This window comes from Branchiostoma belcheri, unplaced genomic scaffold (genome assembly GCF_001625305.1).
Source record: "Branchiostoma belcheri isolate BF01 breed outbred unplaced genomic scaffold, Haploidv18h27 scaffold22, whole genome shotgun sequence".
Lineage (NCBI taxonomy): Eukaryota > Metazoa > Chordata > Leptocardii > Amphioxiformes > Branchiostomatidae > Branchiostoma > Branchiostoma belcheri.
The window spans coordinates 308891-334217 of record NW_017803713.1 but is presented as its reverse complement, the minus strand read 5'-3'; the positions used below and the strand labels follow the sequence as shown (position 1 = coordinate 334217).

General features: G+C 43.5%; 2 protein-coding genes across 2 annotated transcripts; one reads left to right on the top strand and one right to left on the bottom strand.

The window, feature by feature from the left end:
* Positions 1-679: 679 nt before the first annotated feature.
* LOC109470336 lies at positions 680-11598 on the bottom strand. The gene is given in 8 exon segments (XM_019769256.1): positions 680-2885; positions 3284-8059; positions 8061-8084; positions 8086-8133; positions 8135-8191; positions 8194-8356; positions 8941-9005; positions 11423-11598. Coding segments are annotated over 6 exon segments (7134 nt in total). The 5' UTR covers positions 8347-8356; positions 8941-9005; positions 11423-11598; the 3' UTR covers positions 680-809.
* Positions 11599-11802: 204 nt separating this feature from the next.
* LOC109470341 lies at positions 11803-24755 on the top strand. Its single transcript, XM_019769262.1, has 4 exons — positions 11803-11934; positions 13768-14703; positions 15995-17122; positions 21264-24755. The coding sequence occupies exons 1-4, from the start codon at positions 11906-11908 to the stop codon at positions 23632-23634; spliced, it is 4464 nt and encodes a 1487-aa protein (XP_019624821.1). The 5' UTR covers positions 11803-11905; the 3' UTR covers positions 23635-24755.
* The last annotated feature ends 572 nt before the right edge of the window (positions 24756-25327 follow it).

The following is a 25327-nucleotide window of genomic DNA, read 5'->3' as shown; positions in this document are numbered from 1 at the left end:
AAGCGAGTTGTCAACAATTCAAGACCTGATTTGGGTCCCAGAATTTGACAAGATGGTTACAAAATTACTAGAGCTCCACGAACTCATACCTTCGCCAAATGATGTTAACCATAATTGTGGCTGAAAAACTATAAATATTTTTAATTGATAATGCAAATAAGATCCTATTTGCATGAATTTGCGCTAAAAATAACATTCTCTGCATTATTTCTTTAGCATACCATGAAGACGGTGATGACAACTACTTCAGGCAGTAAGGAGGAATGCTGAGACGTACATCATTATACATATGTATTACATATGTTCACTGATTTGTTATTCAATAATGAACACCTGCTAACATGAATAATGCCATGATTAATGAATAAAAATCCTTTCTTGGTTCTAAGGTTTAGTGGTTAATCCTGGGTTCACATCATGTCATAATAGACTGTCATAAACAATTGAGAAAGCTTGAATAAAAATATGTTAAAGTCATCTTCTCTTTATATTCCTTTGTCGTCAGGTATTAGAGACATATGAAAACACGAAGGCTGCATTTTGCAATGTTTCTGACAACATATCATTCTGATACGTGCGAGTCACTACTTGGGCTGAGGATCTCACCTACTGTCTCTAGTACATGTACCTGGAAGGTCACCTATAATAGAGATAAATCAAAATAAGAAAAGGAATTCTAATGGTAGGAATTTAAATGTTATCTTGCAATTTATACAGTACATACAAAAACAGCACCATTACTCATGACATGTACAATTTGATCCTAAAAGGAAGATGTTCTTCATTGAAAGTCAGTAATAAGACATCCTCTAGAAGTTGTCAACGTCCTCCTTGATAGACTTGAGAGGTTCATTTATGGCAGTGACATCCCCTAAATCCTCCATGCCTTCTGCATCTGAAGGGGCAGACATACCAACATCAGCACTTCCAACCTCAGCAGAAACTGGTTCTGTCTTTATAGATACACTGCTCAGAGAGCCCTTTCCTCCTTTAGTCTGAAGAGTTGCAATTGGTGTAGTAACCTGAGAGTTTGTAGTATTTCTCTGATCTTTCATCTTAGGATTCAGTTCAGTGGAAGATGTCTTTCTAAGGGTTGATGACAGGATACCAGCCACCATGGCTAGTTGTTTTTGTAGACTTGCTTTTGCAGCCACATACTGAGAATTATTGTTCGAATTTGGCTGTTCATTCAGACTGCTGGAAGCACAAGCACTTGACTTCTCCCCTTCTTCAATCTTAATATGGCATGTAGGCTGTGCTTGTGGCTCAAGGGTGTTCAGAGGTGGTGACTGAGTAGTATCATGGGAGCTACTGCAGTCTGTTAGGGGGGAGGAGCATGCTGATCTGTCAGTACCATCACTGCCCCGTATGACGAGATACCGCTTTTTCTTGAGGCAAGCATCGGCTGCCCTTGAAATCATCAAAAATTTCTTCTTTTGGGCATCACTGAGTGAAAACGCACCTTTCGACAACAGCATTTCTTTGTCATCTTTAGTCGATAAAGTTGTCATTGCAGCACTGGGCAAGCCTGGCTTTTCTGAAGAGGAATTATTGCCCATCCTGTTACACAAGTCACTTGTTGACAAACTTGACTCTTCAAGTAAATTGTTTCCTCTATTAGCTGAATCAGTGAGTTGTCTGTCATTTTCTGTGTCCTCATCAGTATCACTGATTCTCTGGGTGTTGTCGTATGCAAGAAAGGGTCCTGCTGTGTCCCTTAGCACAATGTGCCTCTTGCTCGTGTGTTTCTGTACATCTTCTTCACCATACAGCCTTCGACTGCAAGTCATACAGCTAGTCGCCTGCCCAAAGGGGTACTCCCCGTTTAATGAATATATCCCGTGTTTAATCCTGACATGGTGGGAGAGGTCATTGATGTTGACCTTCCCCGCACAGAGAACACAGAAGACATGGCTGCAGTTTGCCACCACTCTGTTCATGCTCTGCCTCGGCACAACCAGTACGTTAGCTTCGCTACACGCAGATGTCTTTTCCTGATCCGAAGTAGTAGTTTTCTTCTGTAGCACGACTATCTTATGACTATCTTGGCCGGGTGTCTCTTCACTACCTTGCAGATGATCCTTGAGGTCTTTGTCTGTGGCAAAGACTTGCTTGCAACCGATACAGAAGTATCTGATGTCTTGGTGCTTGCCCTCATCCCTATGCTGAACTTGTCTCCTATTTTCATTGTTTTGCACCACATTATGGGAATTAGCTTGGCCCTGATTGGGCGGTCGATCATCAAGTGGCATTTGTTGATTGGTTCTGGCCGATGACACTTGTAACACCTGGCCTATTCCAGGTGAATTTGCAGACGAGCTTGTCTGTGTTACCTGTTGTTGGATGGTATTCCTGTTCCAGCCACAGTAGTAGCTGTTTGCCATGGAAGCCTGCAGTATGGTCTCCCCAGCCTGTAGTGCCTCCCCATAGGACAGCCCTACAGGGACAATGCCCTGGGGAGGGCTGGTTGTGTCTGACCTCTGCCACAGGCCTTGCAGAAGTGGTACATTGCCAGGGGCAGGGACTTGCTCATTTCCCTTTTGGAGTTGTTTCATGAGATGGGAAGCATGATCATGCATTGTCGCTGCTTCTCTTGACACCGTTGCTACTTGTGTAGTATTGCCTTCAGCTAGGTGCCCTGCAGAAGAGCTGCTCCCTGATTGCTGATGACCTTTGTGGTACTGTGGAAATTCAGAAGATTCTGGAGTTCTAGACTTGTCATCTGTTTGTAACACTTTGTCTACTGTGGCATCTTCTGACCCGTGTATGGGAAGTTGCTCCAGGTTGGCCACAACGACAGTCTCGACGTGTGAGGCTGCCCCTGGCTCGTGGACAACCTGCGTCTCCACCACTTCCAGCGTAGCCAGGTTAGATGCTGAGGAACTCTGGGAGAGAGTATGCAAACAAAAAAAGTTATGATTCTTCTACTTACTGAAAAATCAGCACATTGACAAAGAATGTCTTGTGTTGTGTGTAAATGTAGGATGACAAAGACAATGCTAGAGAGTGGCATATCTTTATGGACACCTTCACATACACATAAGTGCCGTAACTAAAACTAGCAATCCATGCCAGCAATGGCTCAATATGCTGAATTAAAAATTTGACTGAAGGCAATAAGTCCCTGGAACTTTAGAACATCCAACTATTGCCATATCAAAACACCTGCTTTTTAAATATACAATATGTCCTGGTATCAAACAAAATCTGCTTATAGTACATTTATTTCGATAAGTCTGTCATTGTATCTGGCAGATTTTGTAACGACAAAAGAATGACTCACCTTGTTTGGTGTTTCTTTGGTAAAGATGGGATGGATTTTCTTATGACGTGTCAGTAACTCAGCAGTGCTGAACCTGGCTGGGCATTCAGGGCAGTTGTAGACCTTCTTGTGAGGTTTGGGGCATGGCTCCTGGTTCAATGTGGGAGGATTGGCTGGCTCGCTCTCAGCATGTTTAGTTGCAACATGCCTCAATAAATGATCTTTTCTGGCAAACCGTACCGAACACATGGGACACGCAAATGGTTTCTCACCAGTGTGGATTCTCTGATGGCGTTCAAGGGTTCTTAAATCAGAGAAGCTGGCCTTGCACTCTGGACATGTCACCCTTTTGCCAGTGCGTTTTGCAGGCTTTCCTCGAGAATGGCTTTTCCTGTGTTTTTTCAAATCTTGAAACCTTTTAAACTTTTGTGAACATGTTGAACAAGAGTAAAACTTCTCTCTCCCAGTGTTGGTTTTCTGCTGCTTGGGAGAGTTTTTGTTACTCCCATCAGAGCTTCCCTTCTGTGGTTCATCTGATACTCTTTGGGTTGTTGGGGAAACACCTGTGCTACTCTCATCATTTTCTTTAAAATGCTTATTCTCTACATGCCTTTTCAGGCTGCTGTTGCGTTCAAAGTCCGCAGGACACATCGGACACCTGAAAGGTCTCTCACCGGCGTGCGTTTTCCTGTGCTCCTTCAGGCTCTGTACTGTGGGGAACGTCTGGGAGCAAAGGGAGCATTCATGTCGCCTGTCCCCACTGTGCCACACCATGTGATACTCCAGCTGCTGGGAGCTCAGGAACTTACGGGAACACTTCTGACAGGTGTATGGACGATCCGCTGAAGAGGTCTTCTTGTCTGCCTCATGGTTTTGTACCTTACTGCTGCTGGCAGCATTGTTTGGTTGTTTGGTAGAGGCCGGTTTCTCAGAGTGAGTCCTTTGATGCTTTCTATGATCTTCTCGAGATGAGAACTCCAAAGAACACCTATTGCACTTATAGGACTTGACATTGTGTACCTTCAGATGGTGGGTTAATGTTGTCTTGTGGAGGAACTTCGCGGTGCAGTGGGTGCAGTGGTGCAGACCAGGCCCCTCCCTGGTGTGTACGATCAGATGCACCTTCAAATGACCCAATCGGAGAAACTTGGTAGGACAGTATGGGCAAGTGTGACGCCTCATCCCAGTCCCATGGCGCGAGTCCACGTGCCTTTTTAAACTACCAGGTGTCGAGAAGGTAGCCAAGCACTTCTGACACTTGTGTGGCCTGTCACCCTGATGGACCCGCTGGTGAATCGTAAGGCTCACGGCATTGGTAAACTTGGAAGGACACTGTGGACATTTGTAATTCCTGCCATTGAAACGGTCCTGAATGTTCTGAGATGCTGGCTGGGACTTGCTCCTTTGCTTCTCTTCCCAATGATGGACATTAACATGCACGGCGAGTCTTGACGCTCCTCTGAACTTGGACTTGCAGTATTGACAAGTGAACCATTTGGTCTTCTTGGCAGCAGAATCCTTGCTCTTACCGGTGCTTTCTGTAGGTTTTGCTGTCTTCGAGGACTCTTGCACACTTGCTGAGTGTGTCTTCATGTGGTCTTCCAGGTAACTTTGCTGGTCAAATTTTGCTGGACACTTTGAACAGCTGTACAGGTTATCCTGTGAGTGCACCTTCTTGTGTGTGTTCAGGTGCACTTGCGTTGTAAATGTCGCATCGCACACATTACAACGATATATCACCCTCACGCCTCTCTTCTTTGTTGAAAGTTGGAGGACTGTCTCTGACTCTGAGGGAGGTGGAGGAGGTGACTCCTGTTTGTGAATCTTGACATGCTCTACAAGGCGACCAGTGTTACTGAACTTTGCAGTGCAGAAGGAGCAACTGTATGGCCTCGCATTACTGGCATTGTGTATTTCCTGGTGTCTCTTCAGGTGATATTCAGAAGAAAACTTGCCAGGACATTCTTCGCAGTGGTAGTTCTTACCATCATCACCAGCTGATGTCAGGCTGGAAGTGGTTGGAGATGGTAGTTCTGTGGTAGAAGATAATACCGCAGCATCCTGCGGACTATTGCCTGGCTCCTCAACAATGTGAGTTTTCATGTGGCTCTTCAGTGTTGAAGCAAAGGCAAATTTAGCTGGGCAGTGTGAACAGGTGTGTGGTCTATTTTCTTTAGCAAGGAGGCAACTCCTAATGTGGTTCTTCATTGACTTCACTGTTTTAAACCTTCGCAAACAATGTGGGCACTTGTAGGAAGACATGGCTGTTTCTGGATTGGATGGACTGTGGAGCCTTTCGTGGCTGGTGAGATGGTACTTGGCGTGAAACTTGGCACTGCAATAGTTGCAGTGGTAGAGCCGCTGGTCTTGGCCTACTTCTGAGTGTAACAACATGTGATTCCTCAGGTGGTCAGGACGACTAAACCTTGCTGGGCACTCTGTGCAGACGTTGGACTTGTTGATGTGAACCTTCTCAAGATGCTGACTGAGATCATGGGCATTCCTGAACCCAGCTGGACATTTAGGACAAAGGTGTTCCTTCACTCCCTCATTACCTCCATCGTTCAGAGTGTGGAGCTTCATGTGCTTTGTAAGCTCTGAGGGTGTTCCAAAAGTGGCTGTGCAATGCTGGCACCTGTTTGGTCTCTGTACAGGCCCTTCCCTGTGCACTTTCAGGTGGCTTCGCAGGTGGTCTGGGCGGAGATAATTAGCAGGACACTCTGGGCAGACATACGGCCTGTCCCTTTCATCAACTAGATGCTGGGCCCTCATGTGCATCGTTAAATTAGCACGTGCATCATACTTGGCTGAGCAGTAAGGGCAATGGTAGAGACCATCATTTTTGTGGGCCTTTTGATGCCTTTTCAGATGACCCAAGTGGGGGAAAGTAGCAGGACATTCATCACAGCTGTATATGATTTTCTCTCTACTGTGGGTCCTCCAGTGGACTTTAAGATCCTGTGGATGCAGAAACTCCTCAGAACAAATGGAGCAGCTGTATCTCACATTGCTTGCAGGAGGCTGCTGCTTCTGTTTTTTTCTGGGTACTTCTGATGTGGCCTCAGCATCTTGAAGAAGACTTGAGTTGTCCAAATCTGTATCCTCTTTGTGGACCTCCAGATGCCTTGTGAGGTGATAGGGTGAGGCAAACGTGGCAGAACAGTGGGGGCAGTGGTGGGGCTTTTCTCCACCAAAATGCACCTGCATGTGACTCCACAAGTGACTTGCACTGGTGAACTTTGCTGGGCACTCTTTGCAGTTGTAGCTCTTCTTCGCAGGCCTTGTTGCTTCCTGATCTCTGTGCTTCCTCTTATTGCCTGTCTGTTCAACACACTGCTTGTCTTCATTGCTAAATGGTGAAGCTTCATTTGGTGGCATGCTAACCACATCTACCTCCTGATGAAGCTTTTCATGCTTTGTGAGGTGACTTATACATTTGTACTGAGCCGAACAGAACTTGCACTTGTGAGGCTTGTCTCCACCTGTGTGGACCAGCATGTGACTCTCAAGGTGCCCCCGTTTCTGGAATGTTGCCGGACACTCGCGGCAGTTGTAATCTACAGTACCATGGATCCTTCGATGTAGCCTGAGACTGTGTGGTTGAGCAAACTTGGCCGGGCAGCTAGTACAACTGTAAACCTTCTTCTTCTCCACTTGGTGACACCTCTGGTGGCTCACCAGGCTGCTGTAGTGGGTGAATTTTGCACCACAATGCGAGCAGCTGTGAGCCTTGCCATGTACGTCCATGTGGCTCATCTTCTCAACGTAACTAACGAACTTGGCCGGGCACTCAGGGCAACTGAACGGTTTGGCACCCTTGTGTGACTTCCTATGCCTTTGCAGATTACTCCAGACAGTGAACTTGGCAGGGCATTGAGTACAACTGTAACTTTGTTTCCTACTATGCCTCTTCTCATGTTTCTTCAGGCCTACTTTTGATGTAAAGCTGGCAGGACATTTGGAGCAGTGATGCACAAGCTTGCCTGCATGCATCGTCATGTGACTCTTCAGCCTCCAGCTGGTGGCAAAGGAAGCATTACAATGTGGGCAGGTTTGCAGTGGCATCTCATCCATGGATTTAAATTGACTTTCCTGAAGACTGTCATATTCGGTAGTATCTTGTGGTCCTTCTGTCAAATCATCAGTCAGGTCCACAATCTCTGAAATACTTTCCAGTTCACTACTGGCCTCTGTTGTGCACTCCTGTGTCTTCTGAGCATTTTTTCTTTCATGCTCTTTCAGACTTTTCTTCTTTGGTCCTGCTAATGAATTCGAATCAGTCAGGTTCACAGTCTTTGAAAGATCTTCACTACTGGCCCCAGCCGAAAACTGTGTCTTCTTGGCATGTTTTTTCTCATGCTCCTTCAGAGTTTTCTTATAGGCAAACTTTTCAGGACACTTTGAACACTGATATGGCTTTTCTTCAATGGGAGTTTTACTATTTGTACATTTATGTTTCTGAAGATGATCTGTGCTGACAAACCACGTACTGCAATTCCTGCAGCCATGCAGTTTCTTCTTGCTCACATTTTTGCTGCTGTCCTGTTCAGCTGCGACTGAAATCTCTACATGTGCAGGCTCATCTAAGTCGCTGCCTGGTCCTTCATCGTTGTGGACATTCTCGTGCTCCCAGAGGTCTCGTGCTGTACTGAATCTTGCTGTACATTGCATGCAGGCATATGGAAACCTGTGAGACTCTTTGTGTTCTTTCAGGCTGCCTTCACTGTCGAAATTCGCTGAACACTCTGAACATGAAAAGGCCTTTTTCTTGACATGGGTTTTCTCATGCAGCTTTAGTACCCCACGCTAGGGTGAATTTTGTCCGGACATTGAGCACAAGCATAGGCACCGCTCCCCTCATGAATTTTGTCTGTGCAGCTTGAGCTGATTTTCATACACAAACTTGGCTGGGCAGTGTTTACAGCCAAAACAAGTTTTTGACCAGCATGAACTCTGGCATGAGACTTCAACTTGGAGGCACTTACAAAGGTTTTGTCACATTCTGTACATTTCAGAAATCCTTTGGGGTTTCCATTTTCCTCATCTTTCTCTTCTGTGTGCCTATCTTCCTCTTCCTCTTCCATGTTCCTGTCTCTGTTGACCACACCAAAAGTTTTATTTAGTCAAAAAGAATAAATATTACTAACAGGGTTCTAGCTAGCACAAAGGGCCCCCTACGCTAAAATTTTGACCCCCTACGCTAAATTTCCCCCCCTACGCTAAGATTTTGACCCCCTACGCTAAATTCCCCCCCTCTACACATACAGCATAGGGGCATTGGGACTGTATTTCTTTGTTCAAGAATGCCAGATCAAATGTGGAAAATTACCAATCAAGGATACATTGTACATACCTTAGAAATAACATTTTTTTCCCTTTGGGTATCCCTCAAATGGCCCCGTTTTTAGCTCAAATTTTTAAAAGCTCCGCACCATGGAAGGAGGGCCCATCAACAGGCGACCAGTACCACTACGCTAAAATTACATCCTAGCTAGAACCCTGATTACTATTCCAATAATAATTACTTTGCAATAAATATCCAGTAACTTCATTTGAGATAAGTATTTTCCTTGGCATCCTCAAATATTTTCCAAGGCTGATGCCCCTTAAAGTATCCTTGAAGTTCAGTACCATATGGCACAATTAAAGACAACATTGAAAGAAGCTTCTTATATTACCTTATGGACCAACTGAGTTGGGTTCTGCTGTCGACTGCAGCTCAGCTGTATTAGCTATTCCCTGCCTGCAGAAACAAGCAAGTGACATTGACATGAGACAGGTTTCCAGTAACAATGCTTAGTAATAGTAGTAGTCATATTCCCTTAATATCATTGATGATATCAAAGCTCCAAACATCTGATTCTAGTTTACATCCTTAGGGGTTAGGGGGGGGGGCTCTGTGTGTCTTCTCTTTGGGAAGTCCAATCCTAAGTATTTACCATAATCAGTGATCATGAGTAGTGGCTGAAAATAAAACAATGCATTACATAATTTCTGAATTTGCTGTAAATGCATTATTCATACGGGCAATCACCATGGCCCAATTAACGGGGCAAAAATATTATTTGACCTGCAGCGTCTTGGGCGACCAATTATTTGAGCGTGTAAACAGGCTTGCCACTGCCGCAGGTGACCCCGCTGAATTTGCCACAGAAAAATCGCCACGCGGAGGCGGTGAGCTTGTTTACACGCTCAAAAAATTGGTCGCCCCACATGCACCGCATAGCGCCGTGTGGAGTTGGATATTTTTGTCTCGTGTAAATTAGCCCTGTTTTCGTTTAGACCAATTATATATGCATATGCCTACTTTTTGCCTACCACTCACTGGTGACGCCAAGGCTCATTATACTTGCGCCAGAATTCTGCTACCCTTCGTGCTTACCTCAACATACTCCGGTAGTCTGGTACCCACAGAAGGTACACGCATAGTTAGAATGCAGAATTTGAAACAAAAACTGAATCCCAAAATCTTTTAGCTGTAAGATCACCAGTTACCAGGGCGGTGGGCTGAGTCAACCAGGGTGGTGCGTCAAGTTGAGCAGATTTGCGATGGGCAAAGTTGGTAAGTATAATGGTCCTGATTCCCTCGGACAGAAACTACCTAATGCCTGATCAATGCAATCCCTTTGAGCGAGAAGTCTAGATTTTATCATGTATCCCCATGTCTTTCGACATATTGTCGACAAAAGATGTCCCTATAATTGGTCTATTGTTAGGACCAGTCCACATGCATTCATTTCTACCAGATCTTTGCCCCCAAGCTAGTGACACCTAACCTCAGGAGCAAAATCATGGCGGTTTCTGTCTGGGCTAACACTTATCTCCAAGCAGATCATAGGTGACATGGCAGTACCACTGACCAGAGGAGTGTCCATTGGCCACCAAGCTCCTCTGGCCAATGAGGGCCTGCATGGGGGGTGGGGGGTGGTGGCAACGCTGAGACTACACTAAATTTTGAGAGCCCGCTATGCATAAGTACGCTGCATTCAGGAGACCTCCACATTACGTTTTACTATAAACTCCAGGTAGCTATAACACATTTCTACAACACAGGAAGGACCAAGTCAGATTTAGCCTCTACCAGGCTTGAGGGCGCGGCTGGAAATAGTAGAAATAGGCCAAATAGAGAGATAACACGCCTAGGGAGTTAAGCCATCCAGTTTACTGTAAGTTTGTCGGCCAACAAGCCTGTGGAATATCGCTATCTTCTTTGAAGTCCACTAATCGCTATCTAATAGGTGCCAAGTAGCTAAATTACCCTTTTTTTGCTCTGCGACCGGACCGTGACGAAACCGACAGGAGCGACGGCAAACTGAATGGCTAAACTCCCTCGGCATGTTATCTCTCTATTTGGCCAATTTCTACTATTTCCAGCCGCGCCCTCAAGCCTGGTAGAGGCTAGTCAGATTCTAAGAAACCGTCACACTCAAAGTTTCATCCTGGAGTCCAGCCTTGTTATCTCTTAAGCTTTGGCGGGGTAGCGGCTCTGGATTAGCCTGGGTGTCAGACAACGCTAGGCTAGGCTAGCTAGGCCCTACATGTATTTCTTTGGGGACATGCAAGTCATGGCAAGTCAAGACATGCTGCTGGCTGTCATGATGCCCCTACGACCGTCACGGTAATATGGGACTTATACATACATGTTGGCCCTGAAGTTGAGGAACAGGCCTGTGAAGGCCCTGGAAAGTGTTTGGCACTCAGGCTACCCGAGGACCAGTTCTGAGACTGATATGAATGTTGTTGTTTATCTAGCCGCCTGACGTTATCTTGCGGTGCCTAACCAGAACCAGCTGTGGCGTTCTGGGCCGGTTGGCTCGCAGCACCTCATGGTACAGACTGGCCAATTTGATACTGTCTTACCCCCACCAAAAGATCTGCTTGGAGATTACTCATGACCTCACCTCAGTGAATTACGTGGCATTTTCTTTGTATTCGCCTCAACTTCTACATGAAATCATTGACGCATCACAGAGATTATGTGATTGTAAAATTGAACATGCGTTAGAAATCTCTGAGGCTGAGAGATTAAAAAGAGATATTCCTCAGTCAGCCACGCCACCCGATACCCCCATAGACGACCACAAGAGACCTCGCCACGCGGCCCCGCGGTGTTTTTCATTGAAGTTTAAACCTCAAATAATGCTGCTCACGTGTACTTACCGAGCCTTTTTGATGGTAATTAACCGCCGTTGTAAACAGACGTTCTCCACGGGGCTTTTCGGTGACGTCAAAACGACGAAAATGAAGGTTTTTGACCAAAAATTGCCACCAGGAAATGATGACAGAATTCCGCGGGCTCGCCCTCGCCGCGACGTTTCAACTTTGACCTTTTGGTGGCAGCGGTACGCAACAAACCAATCAATGGAAAATTGCCAATTATTCGATAACAAAGCAAATTTATCACACCATATCAATTGAATTTGTATAAAGGATGTATGTAGGCTATGATGTAATTTTATTTCTTAAAATGGATGCTATTACGAGTCTTAGAAGTTAGTGTGAAGAAATATTTGGTTAGATGCTGCCCCTTTTAAAACCCGGAAAAGGGTTTTGAAGGGTTGCGAAGCCACAAGATAAAGATTTGGTGGAAAAATTGTTCGCGTTTAGTTATTTTAGACACTTTTGTCAACCAGAAGTGACGAAATGGCTGCACAACATCCTGGTGCACAAAGGTATGGTTTTCATTGTATTGAGTTTGCAAAACAGACTGGTTTTCGTCTTGTTTTTTCGAGTAGTTTTAAGTTGTCACGTTTTTGGGTCTCACACCGCAGTTGTTTCAATCAAAGAAGCAAGAACCAGGGCACAGCCAGTATTTTCCAGATAGTATGAACTTATGGTTGTTGTGTCCGGGCCTTTAGGCCACAACAAGTGAATTTTATGGATGACATCCTCCGCAGACTCCAAATCTAATCAGGCGTGCGAAAAAAAAACCAAGGCGGGCCGAAAAAAACAAGGTTCCTAACGTTAACGGGGGGTGCCCTAATTCCGACCTATGTTCCATGCAAACGCACAGACCTTTGGTAATAGTTTATCTGACCAAAAACCCGCGTAACATGAGCTATAATATTGACAGATAAAGATCACAATGATTAAAGCTGTACAGCTGTATATTTCACTTTAGTGTAGCGCCTTGCACCCAAGCGTAATGGTTCGCGAAACGCACGGCAGGTTTTTGGTCATTTTGCCGGTGGAACGTTCTATCGCAACAGGGGTGCCCTAATTCCGACCTAGTGTTTAACACAGGTCGATCTGAGAAGAGAGTTTAGAAATAATAATACACAAATTATGACTAAAACAATCTACAACTGTTTTTCTGTCCCAAACAAGTAATCTTTTTACGATTACGCGACTTGCTCCAAAGTGGCTGTTTGAAAAGCAAAACCTGCATTTTTGACACGCTCGTCAACCTGCGAACAAGCGTCGAATTCACACATATTTTTCACTCGTCTGTTGCCGGAATGTACAAACTAAAACAAACTTTGTGAGATTACCGATATCAATACAAAAACTTTGTCCATTCTTGTGGTTATTTTTAGGCACGTGCTCACATGCATAACGCCGCAACAAGGATTTTTCAAACTAGTTCGGTATTAGGGATGGGTCGGAATTAGGGCACCCCCCGTTACATTTTAAAATTTTGACTTAATCATTGTACAAATGGTTTTGATTCAGTGGGAACATCACATATACACAGCCAGCATCACATATCACTAGTGCTGCATCAAAGTTAAATCAGAGCACATTAAATCAGAGCCTTGTCTTGTCTCCTCTCTTCATAGTTATCTGCCATCCACCTTCCGGCTTGTCAACAGACATCTTCAGCATGTTGACCACTGTCAGAAGGCAACAAAATTTCTTGTTTTTTTTTTCCAAAATCAGGCAAAAATTAATGCGTGCGCTGATATCATCCATAAAACTTACTTGCTATGGTATGCTATTAGTTTGATAAACAATTGTTGTACTAGTTCGTAGTTGCATCAACACATAATACACTACAGGACAAAGAGCCTCATGGCACATCATATACTAGTATACTGAAACTGATCACCATCATGGGTTCTTTTCTCCTTGAAAAACACTGTGTGTTACATCTTTCTCTACTTTTCGTGGCTTCCGTAGAATATATTTTTCCCTTCACCAAGAAGGTTATGTTTTCAGAGGCGTTCGTTTGTTTGTGTGTCTGTGTGTGTGTCTGTCTGCCTGTCTGTCTGTAAACACGATAAGGCTTAAATATGAATGTCTTCATACTTGGTAGGTAGGTCTTGATGAGACCTTGAAATGATTAGATTTTAGCCCTATAATAAGGCATTATTGTACATCAGATGATCCAGCATGCTTTGCACATGGATTTATTTTAATTTGTCTTAATTTGTAACTACATGTCTTAGTTATTACTAGTAGTTATTATAAATTAAAAACTACATGTAATACAAATTATATAAATACTGATGTCATGTTTTAGAAATTGACTGATGATGACATATGTGTCGTCTTCACTTCTGCAGTGAACCAGGCCCAGCCAGTACGGATCCTGCCAGTCACAGCACACTCAGGCCAGATACTGTCAACAAAAAACCATTAGAACCAGTCTTAGAGGAAGACAAGTTTGTGTCAAACAACGAGGAAACAAACAACCCCAAGATGAAGGTGTCATCAGGTAGTGGGAGAATCACCAAAATGACAATAAAGCGGGAAAATTTTTCTATAAATAGTATAATGGCTAGACTCTCAAATAAAGTTAGAGGACAGGAGAAGGGATTAAGAACTGAAGCTAGCGTCCCACCTGTGGAAGAAGGTTCAATGCAGGAGAAAGTCAGCAATGCAACAGCAGTTGCAGGCACTTTGCAGGGAGAGGAGATTGTATTCAATGAGCAGAAAACACACAACTCAAATAACTTGAACGTGAAGAGAGTACCGGTACCTTCAGGACAGGTCATGACTATCAACCAAGAGGGCTACGTGCTGGGGTCACAGGTCACGCCTGTAGTTCAAAGGTCACATACACCACAGGGGGACCGTACAACCTCTTTAGAGTCTGCTGTTGCCAACTTGGCGGAAACGCTCTCTCGTCCTGTGTCCTCTCAGGGTGAGAGAGTAGGAAACAGGTCTGATGAGCAGAGCACGTCAGTGGCAGGGACAAAACCTGCCAACAGTGGGTTCCAGTACACAGCAGAAGCAATCACAGACAGAGCTGCGGCGCTGAAGGTCGGCGACTCCTTCTCCACATGGTCCGAGTTAAAAGCAGTCCTGGACGAGTTCCAGAGGATAAATAAAGTCAGGTTGAGTAAGAGGTACAGTACAACTGTGGAGGCAAGAAACAAGACATATTCGGCCTCTGTGAAGAAACATCCCAGTGAACACGTGTACGCTAACGCCCATTTTGGATGTATACACTCGGGGAAGGCTCGCTGTCGAGGTACTGGGATCCGGGTGAACCAGTCGTGAGTACAGACAAACAAATTACTGGATTCTTTGCACGACCACCTGCTGGCCACTGTAGCCCCTTTTTACCTCCATGAAAAATGGAGGTATTGTTTTTAGTGTGTCTGTGAGTGTGTGTGTTTAGAATGCCTTTATATGGATTGAGATGATATTTAGTATGTTGGTAAGTCTTTTGAAGACAAAGGTCAAGGTCAAATATGGGCCTCCTGGTGGCTGACCTTGGTAATGCATCAGAACTTTTGTTTTTTGTATCTTTTGTCCCAAACATGCTATGGTCTTGACTACTTGGTGACAGATAGCTTTTCTTGTCAGAAATGGGTGGGATGGGTTTGGTCCACCTAGCAGCTTGTTCTGAACTGCAAGCGACTTTATGGCAAAATCTTTTAAGGCTGATAAGTCAAGATAGGAACAGCGTATTTTCATCATTTTTTTATGTTGCGTGGTAGCTGAGAGATGTACATAATTAAATGCAAATTATGCAAATGAAGACTTAATCTGCATAATTAAGGAGGAAATTTTATAATTAAAGGTGTTTAAAATTTATACATGTAGTCTATTTGATATATGGCAGTCGGAACATCAACAATTATTGAAATGATGACCTAATTTGCATAGATAATGTGAAAATTCTGTGATTTCTTATTTGTGAATGATAGGACTTTATTTATATACTGTGTGACATGTGTAATTTACCTAAAAGTTAACATCACTATGCATATATTATGTTAATGTAGAGGTCATTTGCATAATTGATGAGGACATACTGAAATGAAGTATGACAAAGGAGAGGAATTTTGCACGCAAAATATTGTAATTTGAATTTAGAAAGCCATAAATTAAACTAGATTATGGTAATTCTGACCTTATTTCCATAGTCAATGAGACACATAAAAAACGTACAAAATCTCATATATTTCATGGAGGTCTCCAAATTCTTGTTTGAGGGTCTGCTACCTATTACTAAATTATTACCGGTATCAAAATAGTCTAACCACTACTAGTGGCCATTAAAATACACAATTTTGCTGACCGCAGTACAAGGATCAATCTGTCAGCAGTTAAGTGTAACATCTACAGGAGAACTTATACACATTTTGTACACTAACTTTAAACTAAACAAGACTTCAGCTACTGTAAATTTTCTGTTTTTTACTTCTCTTGATTCAACATCCAACTAAATGATATTGCAAAATGCAAAGTGTTAAATAGAATTTTAATTACAAATAAAGAAATGCTGCAAACTTTACTGAATTTACAGTATTTTAATTATCTTTGTTTCAATTGTTTCAGGACCATCAAATTGGAATGTCCAGCTCGGATCTACGTGATATCGGACCGTGCCCGTCAAAAACTGGTCATCAAGGCATTTAACAACAACCACAATCACGAGTTGACTGACAAGAGAATTAAGATCCCCACGCAGCAGTGTTCATATGACGACATGTGTCGTCTTCTCTTCTGCAGTGAACCAGGCCCAGCCAGTATGGTTCCAACCAGTCACAGCACACTCAGGCCAGATGCTGTTCTCAATGAAAAACCATTAGAACCAGTACTAGAGGAAGACAAGTTTGTGTCAAACGAGGAAACAAACAACCCCAAGATGGAGGTGTTATCAGGTAGTGGGAGAAACACCAAAATAATGAGAAAGCAGAAGAATTTTTCTATAATGGCTAGACTCTCAAATAAAGATAGACAGGAGAAGGGATTAAGAACTGAAGCTAGCGTCCCACCTGTGGAAGAAGGTTCAATGCAGGAGAAAGCGATCGATATGATTTCTGGTATGCATGGAGTCAGCAATGCAACAGCAGTTGCAGGCACTTTGCAGGGAGAGGAGATTGTATTCAATGAGCAGAAAACACACGACTCAAATAACTTGAACGTGAAGAGAGTACCGGTACCTTCAGGACAGGTCATGACTATCAGCCAAGAGGGCTACGTGCTGGGGTCACAGGTCACGCCTGTAGTTCAAAGGTCACATACACCACAGGAGGACCCTACAACCTCTGTAGAGTCTGCTGTTGCCAACTTGGCAGAAACGCTCTCTCGTCCTGTGTCCTCTCAGGATGAGAGAGTAGAAAACAGGTCTGATGAGCAGAGCACGTCAGTGGCAGGGGCAAAACCTGCCAGCAGTGGGTTCCAGTACACCGCAGAAACAATCACAGACAGAGCTGCTACGCTGAAGGTCGGCGACTCCTTCTCCACATGGTCCGAGTTAAAAGCAGTCCTGGACGAGTTCCAGAGGATAAATAAAGTCAGGTTGAGTAAGAGGAAAAGTGCAACTGTGGAGGCAAGAAACAAGACATATTCGGCCTCGGTGAAGAAACATCCCAGTGAACACGTGTACGCTAACGCCCATTTTGGATGTATACACTCGGGGAAGGCTCGCTGTCGAGGTACTGGGATCCGGGTGAACCAGTCGTGAGTACAAACAAACAAATTACTGGATTCTTTGCACAACCACCTGCTGGCCACTGTAGCCCCTTTTTACCTCCATGAAAAGTGGAGGTATTGTTTTTGGTGTGTCTGTGAGTGTGTGTGTTTAGAATGCCTTTATATGGATTGAGATGATACTTAGTATGTTGGTAAGTCTTTTGAAGACAAAGGTCAAGGTCAAATATGGGCCTCCTGGTGGCTGACCTTGGTACTGCAGCAGAACTTTTGTTTTTGGTATCTTTTGTCCCAAACATGCTATGGTCTTGACTTCTTGGTGACAGATAACTTTTCGTGTCAGGAATGGGTGGGATGGGTTTGGTCCACCTAGCAGCTTGTTCTGAACTGCAAGCGACTTTATGGCAAAATCTTTTAAGGCTGATAAGTCAAGATAGGAACAGCGTATTTTCATCATTTTTTTATGTTGCGTGGTAGCTGAGAGATGTACATAATTAAATGCAAATTATGCAAATGAAGACTTAATCTGCATAATTAAGGAGGAAATTTTATAATTAAAGGTGTTTAAAATTTATACATGTAATCTATTTGATATATGGCAGTCGGACATCGACAATTATGCAAATAATGACCTAATTTGCATAGATAATGTGAAAATTCTGTGATTTCTTATTTGTGAATGATAGGACTTTATTTATATACTGTGTGACATGTGGAATTTACCTAAAAGTTAACATCACTATGCATATATTATGTTAATGTAGAGGTCATTTGCATAATTGATGAGGACATACTGAAATGAAGTATGACAAAGGAGAGGAATTTTGCACGCAAAATATTGTAATTGGAATTTAGAAAGCCATAAATTAAACTAGATTATGGTAATTCTGACCTTATTTCCATAGTCAATGACTGAGACACATAAAAAACGTACAAAATCTCATATATTTCATGGAGGTCTCCAAATTCTTGTTTGAGGGTCTGCTACCAATTACTAAATTATTACCGGTATCAAAACAGTCTAACCACTACTAGTGGCCATTGAAATACACAATTTTGCTGACCGCAGTACAAGGATCAATCTGTCAGCAGTTAAGTGTAACATCTACAGGAGAACTTATACACATTGTGTACACTAACTTTAAACTAAACAAGAAGCCATAGGTGACAATTCTCCGTGAAGTATTATATATTGCAACAAAAAGAAGTAGCCATTGGCGACAATTCTCTGTGAAGTGTGATAAATCGAACAAAGAAAATTGTTTAAACGCGCGTCGGCTCAGTCATCTTAAGACGCAACAACCAATCAGAGATGCGAGATGCCTACACGTGACGCGGGAAGGGTGCGCGATGCCCGAAATATTTTTGCGTCAATATTCAGCGCCGTGATTCAAGAGATTAATACCCGGAAACAATTTTTTTCTTGTTTTGAACGCATTAACATGCATTTACGCTAATCTAGTATGATTCAGGGTTTACTTTTTTTTTAACCTGCCATGGCCAGATTATCTAAAGATGTGTGTATTGTGTGTACAATCTATAGAAAGAGAAATGTACATCAGGTCCGATCATCCGATTTTCACGTTTCGGTTTTTTGGACTCGGTTCATGAACGTATTTTGGTTTGCTCCTGGAATGTAGCAAAAAAATGACTCCCGGGACTGTCTACAGGGAACACTCGCACATTCGCGGTGTATCAGGACAGCGCGACTGGTCGTCATTAGCGCAGTAACAGTTGCATAAACGGACGAAACCATTTCAAAGAAATGGGGATGTTTCGAAAATAAGCATTTACTCCAATATCAAAACAGCTACGGTAAAAATAAAAAGACGTGCATCATCCCGGACATAATGCAACACCACATGCGAAATTACACAGAAATGCGACGTACGGAAGAATGCGTTTTGGCTGCGAACATCTTCCAAAAAACTTGGCATCTCTTAACCATGGGCAAAAACATCTGGAACCACTTATAAAAACCACCCCGTATCTGCATGAACTTTTTTGAACCCCATGCTATTCCAAACAACGCGTTTTTCTGGACCATTCCAATTCGCCTCGTAATTGTAGGGGTGCGTCTGCGATATTACATTGACCGCGAAAGCAGCAACGGCAAAAATACACATTCGTGCATCAACACGGGCATGCCCGCAGACGGCGTATAAAATTGCGTGCCGATTACACAAAGAGAACCCAGTGTTTTGACTGCGAACATGAAAAATCAGCCGATTACAACACTCCGTCCGGAGGTCCTGACCTCCTTCACGGAGTAACAAGACTTCAGCTACTGTAAATTTTCTGTTTTTTACTTCTCTTGATTCAACATCCAACTAAATGATATTGCAAAATGCAAAGTGTTGAATAGAATTTTAATTAGAAATAAAGAAATGCTGCAAACTTTACTGAATTTACAGTATTTTAATTATCTTTGTTTCAATTGTTTCAGGACCATCAAATTGGAATGTCCAGCTCGGATCTACGTGATATCGGACCGTGCCCGTCAAAAACTGGTCATCAAGGCATTTAACAACAACCACAATCACGAGTTGACTGACAAGAGAATTAAGATCCCCACGCAGCAGTGTTCATATGATGACATGTGTCGTCTTCTCTTCTGCAGTGAACCAGGCCCAGGCAGTATGGTTCCTACCAGTCAAAGCACACTCAGGCCAGATGCTGTTCTCAATGAAAAACCATTAGAACCAGTAGAGGAAGACGAGTTTGTGTCAAACGAGGAAACAAACAACCCCAAGATGGAGGTGTTATCGGGTAGTGGGAGAATCACCAAAATAATGAGAAAGCAGAAGAATTTTTCTATAATGGCTAGACTCTCAAATAAAGATAGACAGGAGAAGGGATTAAGAACTGAAGCTAGCGTCCCACCTGTGGAAGAAGGTTCAATGCAGGAGAAAGCGATCGATATGATTTCTGGTATGCAGGGAGTCAGCAATGTGATAGCAGTTGCAGGCACTTTGCAGGAAGAGGAGATTGTATCCAACAAGCAGGAAACACGCGACTCCAGTGACTTGAATGTGGAGAGAGTTCCGGTACCTTCAGGACAGGTCACGACTATCAGCCAAGAGGGCCATGACCTCTTCCTGCTGGGGTCACAGGTCACACCTGTAGTTCAAAGGTCACATACACCACAGAGGGACCCGACAACCCCTGTGGAGTCTGCTGTTGCAAGTATATCTGGCGCTGCAAGCTCAACCCACATTCCTAAGTTTGTGTGGCATACAGACACTACCACGGTGGCCTTTACAGGCCAGAATGATACCACCACAGTCACCACAGTGCCTGTGACTCATGATGGGCGCATGGTGGAAGAAAGGGGCCCAGCTGGCATTTCCAAATGGGCAGAAACGCTCTCTCTTCGTGCAACGTCCTCTCAGGGTGAGAGAGTAGAAAACAGGTCTGATGAGCAGAGCACGTCAGTGGCAGGGGCAAAACCTGCCAACAGTGGGTTCCAGTACACAGCAGAAGCAATCACAGACAGAGCTGCAACGCTGAAGGTCGGCGACTCCTTCTCCACATGGTCCGAGTTAAAAGCAGTCCTGGACGAGTTCCAGAGGATAAATAAATTCAGGTTGAGTAAGAGGTACAGTGCAACTGTGGAGGCAAGAAACAAGACATATTCGGCCTCGGTGAAGAAACATCCCAGTGAACACGTGTATGCTAACGCTCATTTTGGATGTATACACTCGGGGAAGGCTCGCTATCGAGGTACCGGGATCCGGGTGAACCAGTCGTGAGTACAGACAAACTGGATTCTTTACACAACCACCTTGCCACTGTAGCCCCTTTTTTTGGGGGGTCTGTTGTCTATTACTGATTCAGAAATTGTTACTCATATCAAAACAGTTTAACCAGTACTTATATTAAGTGGCCTCTAAAATACAGATTGTATTGCTGACTACAGTACAAGGATCAATCTTTCAATTCAGCAGTTGAGCCCAGCATATACAGGAAAACTAAAGAACAGTTTGAACTAAAGAAGATTTTAGCTACAGTAAATTTTTGTTTTCCATCATTTTACTTCTCTTGATTAAACATCCAACTAAAAGATATTGAAACGTCTTCTAATAAAGAAATGCACAGCCTCAGCCTGTCATTGTCACCTTAAATGAATTTATAGTATGATTTATAATTAACTTTGTTTCAATTGTTTCAGGACCACCAAATTGGAATGTCCAGCTCGGATCTACGTGATATCGGACCGTGCACAGCAAAAACTGGTCATCAGGGCAATCAACAACCACCACAATCACGAATTGACTGACGAGATATTTAAGATCCCCACACAGCAGTGGTCATATGGTTACCCTCCTTCAGAGACCTGTAAGCCTAAAAAGTTGAAGATGGATGTGAACATTTTCAGGCAACATGTCTACGACACCAGTGGAGAGTTAGCAGCAGTGACAGATCTCCACAGGTTGAGGTCAAGTCTGGGTTCAGAGGAAACTGAAGTGGACACAGTGTTCCATGTTCTACAAGATTTCCTAACAAAACACAAAGGGGGCAAACTAGCCTTTGTTGTCGGCGATGATGGTAGTCTAGAGGGGATTTTCTTGCAGACATTGCCAATGGGCACTGCATTCAGCAACTATCCAGAGATTCTCTACCTAGACAGTGCACACAGTAAAAACATGCACCTCTTCACTGTCAGTGTTGTAGATGGAGTTGGAACTGCCATGCAAGCTGGACATGTTCTTTTCCTTGACCAGACGAAAGCATCGTCGGTCCGAGCACTGCAGATGTTCAAGCAGCACTCGCCACATTATGGTTCAGTGGCGACTGTAGTTATCGATCGGCTGCAGGATGCGTCCGAAGTAGCCACAGTTGCCCACCAACTGCACGACAAGATAGTGGTGGTCTGCCACTTCCGTGCAATGGAAGCCCAGGCTGCTGCAAGCAGCCACTACGTCAAGAACCCAATCATCCACGAAAAAGTCCTACACTTGATCAGAAGGCTAGCCTACTCCACAACTGAAAGGTGCTATTACGATGCGTATGCAGAGCTGTTGGCACTAGAGGGGGCAGAAGAATTTGGGCAGTATTTTTTGGAGAGCTGGCACGGTATACGGACTCTGTGGGTTAAGGTTTGGGTTGCTCCATATGCCAACTTAGACTCCCATGACGAGAGGAGACACGAGACACTGGATAAGCTCTTGAGAGAAACGGTTGCCCTCTCCCAGCTAGTGAAGAACCTGCTGCTTTCTTCAGCTACTAACTTGAAACAGACGGATGTCCAGGCCTCCAATCAACAACTGAAAGCCATCAAAAAGGCATACAAGGAAGCATGCACGGTTGATGCCAGTAAGCTTATATATGCTCAGCTGTCCCAGGCCAAGTCGGGTAAATATAAGATCACAACAAAAGAAGATGGTACCTTATCTGTAAGTACTGTGAACGGCACACACGCTGTCAACAGCACATGTTCGGAATGTTCATGTGGTTGTTCAAAGAGCATGGGGATTCCGTGTTCACACATCTTCGCAGCCAGAAAGAAAAGGGCGTTGGACCTCTTTGACCTGTCGCTGGTGGCAGAATGCTGGCTTAAGACGAGCAAACCCCACGCCGAAAAGGGGGAACATCAAGAACCGAACGTGGTTACATCTGAGGCACTGCTACCTCCAGAACCAATGTCAAGGGAGGCAAAATACCAAGAGGTTTTGGATCTCAGTAAGGAGATTGCGGAAGTTGTCAGCCTGTGTGGGGAGACAGAGTACAGCCAATGTCTGCAGCAGATGCGTTGCCTGCTGAACCACTACAAGTCACATAAACCAGTACAAGTAACGTGCACCTCCCCTCAAGACAAGGACTGTGTCCCAACAAGTTACAGTCCGCAGGCACTGTCTGCTGATCATGAGGTAACAGAGGCTTCAAACTTTTTGCTTCAAGCTATGCAAGACGGGTATGAAGTTTGCAGGCCCCTAAGTGAAGATAATCCCATAGGTACCACTAGTACCGGTACTAGTGATCTTGAAGCTCCGTATGCTTCACATGAAATCACTGTGGTTACAGAGACGACTGACCCCGATGCTGGTCAGCATCAGCAGGAAAACAACTGTGCCCCAAGTGAAAACAAGAAGGACAATCTCAAAGTGACTGATGACCATAAGTTACTGCATGATTCACATGAGATCACTCACTCAGCAGACACTAACATCAAAGAAAAGACAGACAAGGCCTACCTGCAAACTACAAGTACCTTCAGCAATGAAGCAAGTAGTAGGTCCATATTTATAGATGGAGTGAGAGTCATCACTGTTGGGCCCAAGTTGAGCAGTGAAAATGTTCAAGCAATCAAAAAGAAGCTCCAAACAAATGTATCTGAGAGTCCAGAGGATACAGTGAGCATGAGTGAATCATGTCAAACTGTACCGGCAGGTCAGAGATCGCACCAGGCATCTCTTATGGACAGAGAGAAGCATGTGGGAGTGACTGTTGTTCCCAGGATTACAGGGGAAAAGAGGCATGCAGAGAGTGAGAACACTGAGTCCACACAACCTAAAAAGCCAAGAGATGCTGATTTTTCATGACTGTCCCATTATGTTAACATTAGTACAATGTCATGTAGTAGTAGTAGTACTAGTAGTAGTAACTGTAGTAGTCATAGTAGTAGTTTGACTGTAGTAGTCGTGTGTAGTTTACTGTAGTACTGTTACAGTAGTAGTAGTCAGTTCAGTAGTTAGTAGTAGTAGTACCACATGTATAAAAGTAGATTCTAGATGATTATATTGCAGCGGCAAAAGTCCATGACATGGGTGGGCAGCAGTCCACTTGTTTTCAAACCTGGTTATTTCCAAGTGCCTCTCTCTGTGAGTGGCCAAAGGAATCTATTTCCAATGACTTGTATGTATATTAAAAGACTTTCTATTAATAGTGGCCAAGCTACATCATGTTGGAAAACAGCTTGAATTCATGTAAAATCCACGCTACTGCATCCAGTACTTTAATGTATACGGTATAGATTGTATATCACAATATCAGGGCTCGAAATACTTAAGTACCCATGTGCAATGTGCAAAATGCAGTCATGAGTTTCAGTATTTGCACTTAAAAATATTTTGAATGTGCAATTTTGCACCTAGAGCAGGAGGGGGGCACTTTGCAGGCAAAGAAGCAAAAATTAACCATATGTTATTTTTATAAGCAGTATATTTTACTTTACAAATTGTGCGCGATAATCAAGTCTTTTTCTTGAATGTTGAAACATCATGCAAATAACACAAACAAGGAAGGTCAGTTTAATTCATTGTGGGCTTGCAAATTTTTGGTAGGATCCTTCGCACTGAGAAAAGAAATAGTGTATACCACTTTCAAACCACCTGGAATACAGTTGTAGACTGCCTAGATATAATTTTGCACATAAAGTTTAATTTTTCAAATTGCACCTAAAATTTTTGCACGTACCTGAAAAAATTATTGCGAGCCCAGTATATGCTGTACAAAAAGTACACAAACTGAATGAAGATAACATCATATCTGGTATTCTAACACTCTCATATTGTTATGATTAGTTAGGTAGGACTAATGGTCGCTATGTCAGGACAGAATTTGTTTAAACTGTTGTTAAACAGTGATTTTGAGCTTGTCAAACCTGGCATAAACTGCTTTTTAGAATACATGTAGTACATGTATATTGTGAATAAACATATCTTCTCAGTACACATATGTTATTTTTTATTTTTAAATAGATTTATTTCATCATGACTTTGGTACAATCTTAGCATCTCCTGTAAGTATGCCCTTTACATATAGGACTTACATGTGTACTGTATGGTGCACAGTTATCAGCGCAGTTATCACACAGTTATACGAGGCAGAAGCTCTGTTTGCATTTATATGATATTGAGATTCGCACCGAAAACTTAATTTTCTTCGTACATGTATATAGCAGTCGGTGTGTTAATATTCAGTTTGTTGTCATGAAGAAAAGGCCAGGTTCAAACTGAAGCTATCCCTGTCCTTGGTGCTGAAAGCTATCCCTACACATGCGCCCCCCCCCCTCATGTCCCCTGTTCGTAAGAATATTACGCGGTTGCTGAGCATTTTTACCTCCCGTAACCTCATAAATCGGCTCCTTTTCTCTATACAGTCAGTTCTTACGACTCTATGGCTTATCTGATGGAAAATAACATGCCTAAAGTAGTCCCGTTCGTCCGAAAATCCATCGTAACTTCAGTTGTTTACATGAAAAGTAAAGCGGCTTTATAGTTTTGAGTCTGTTGT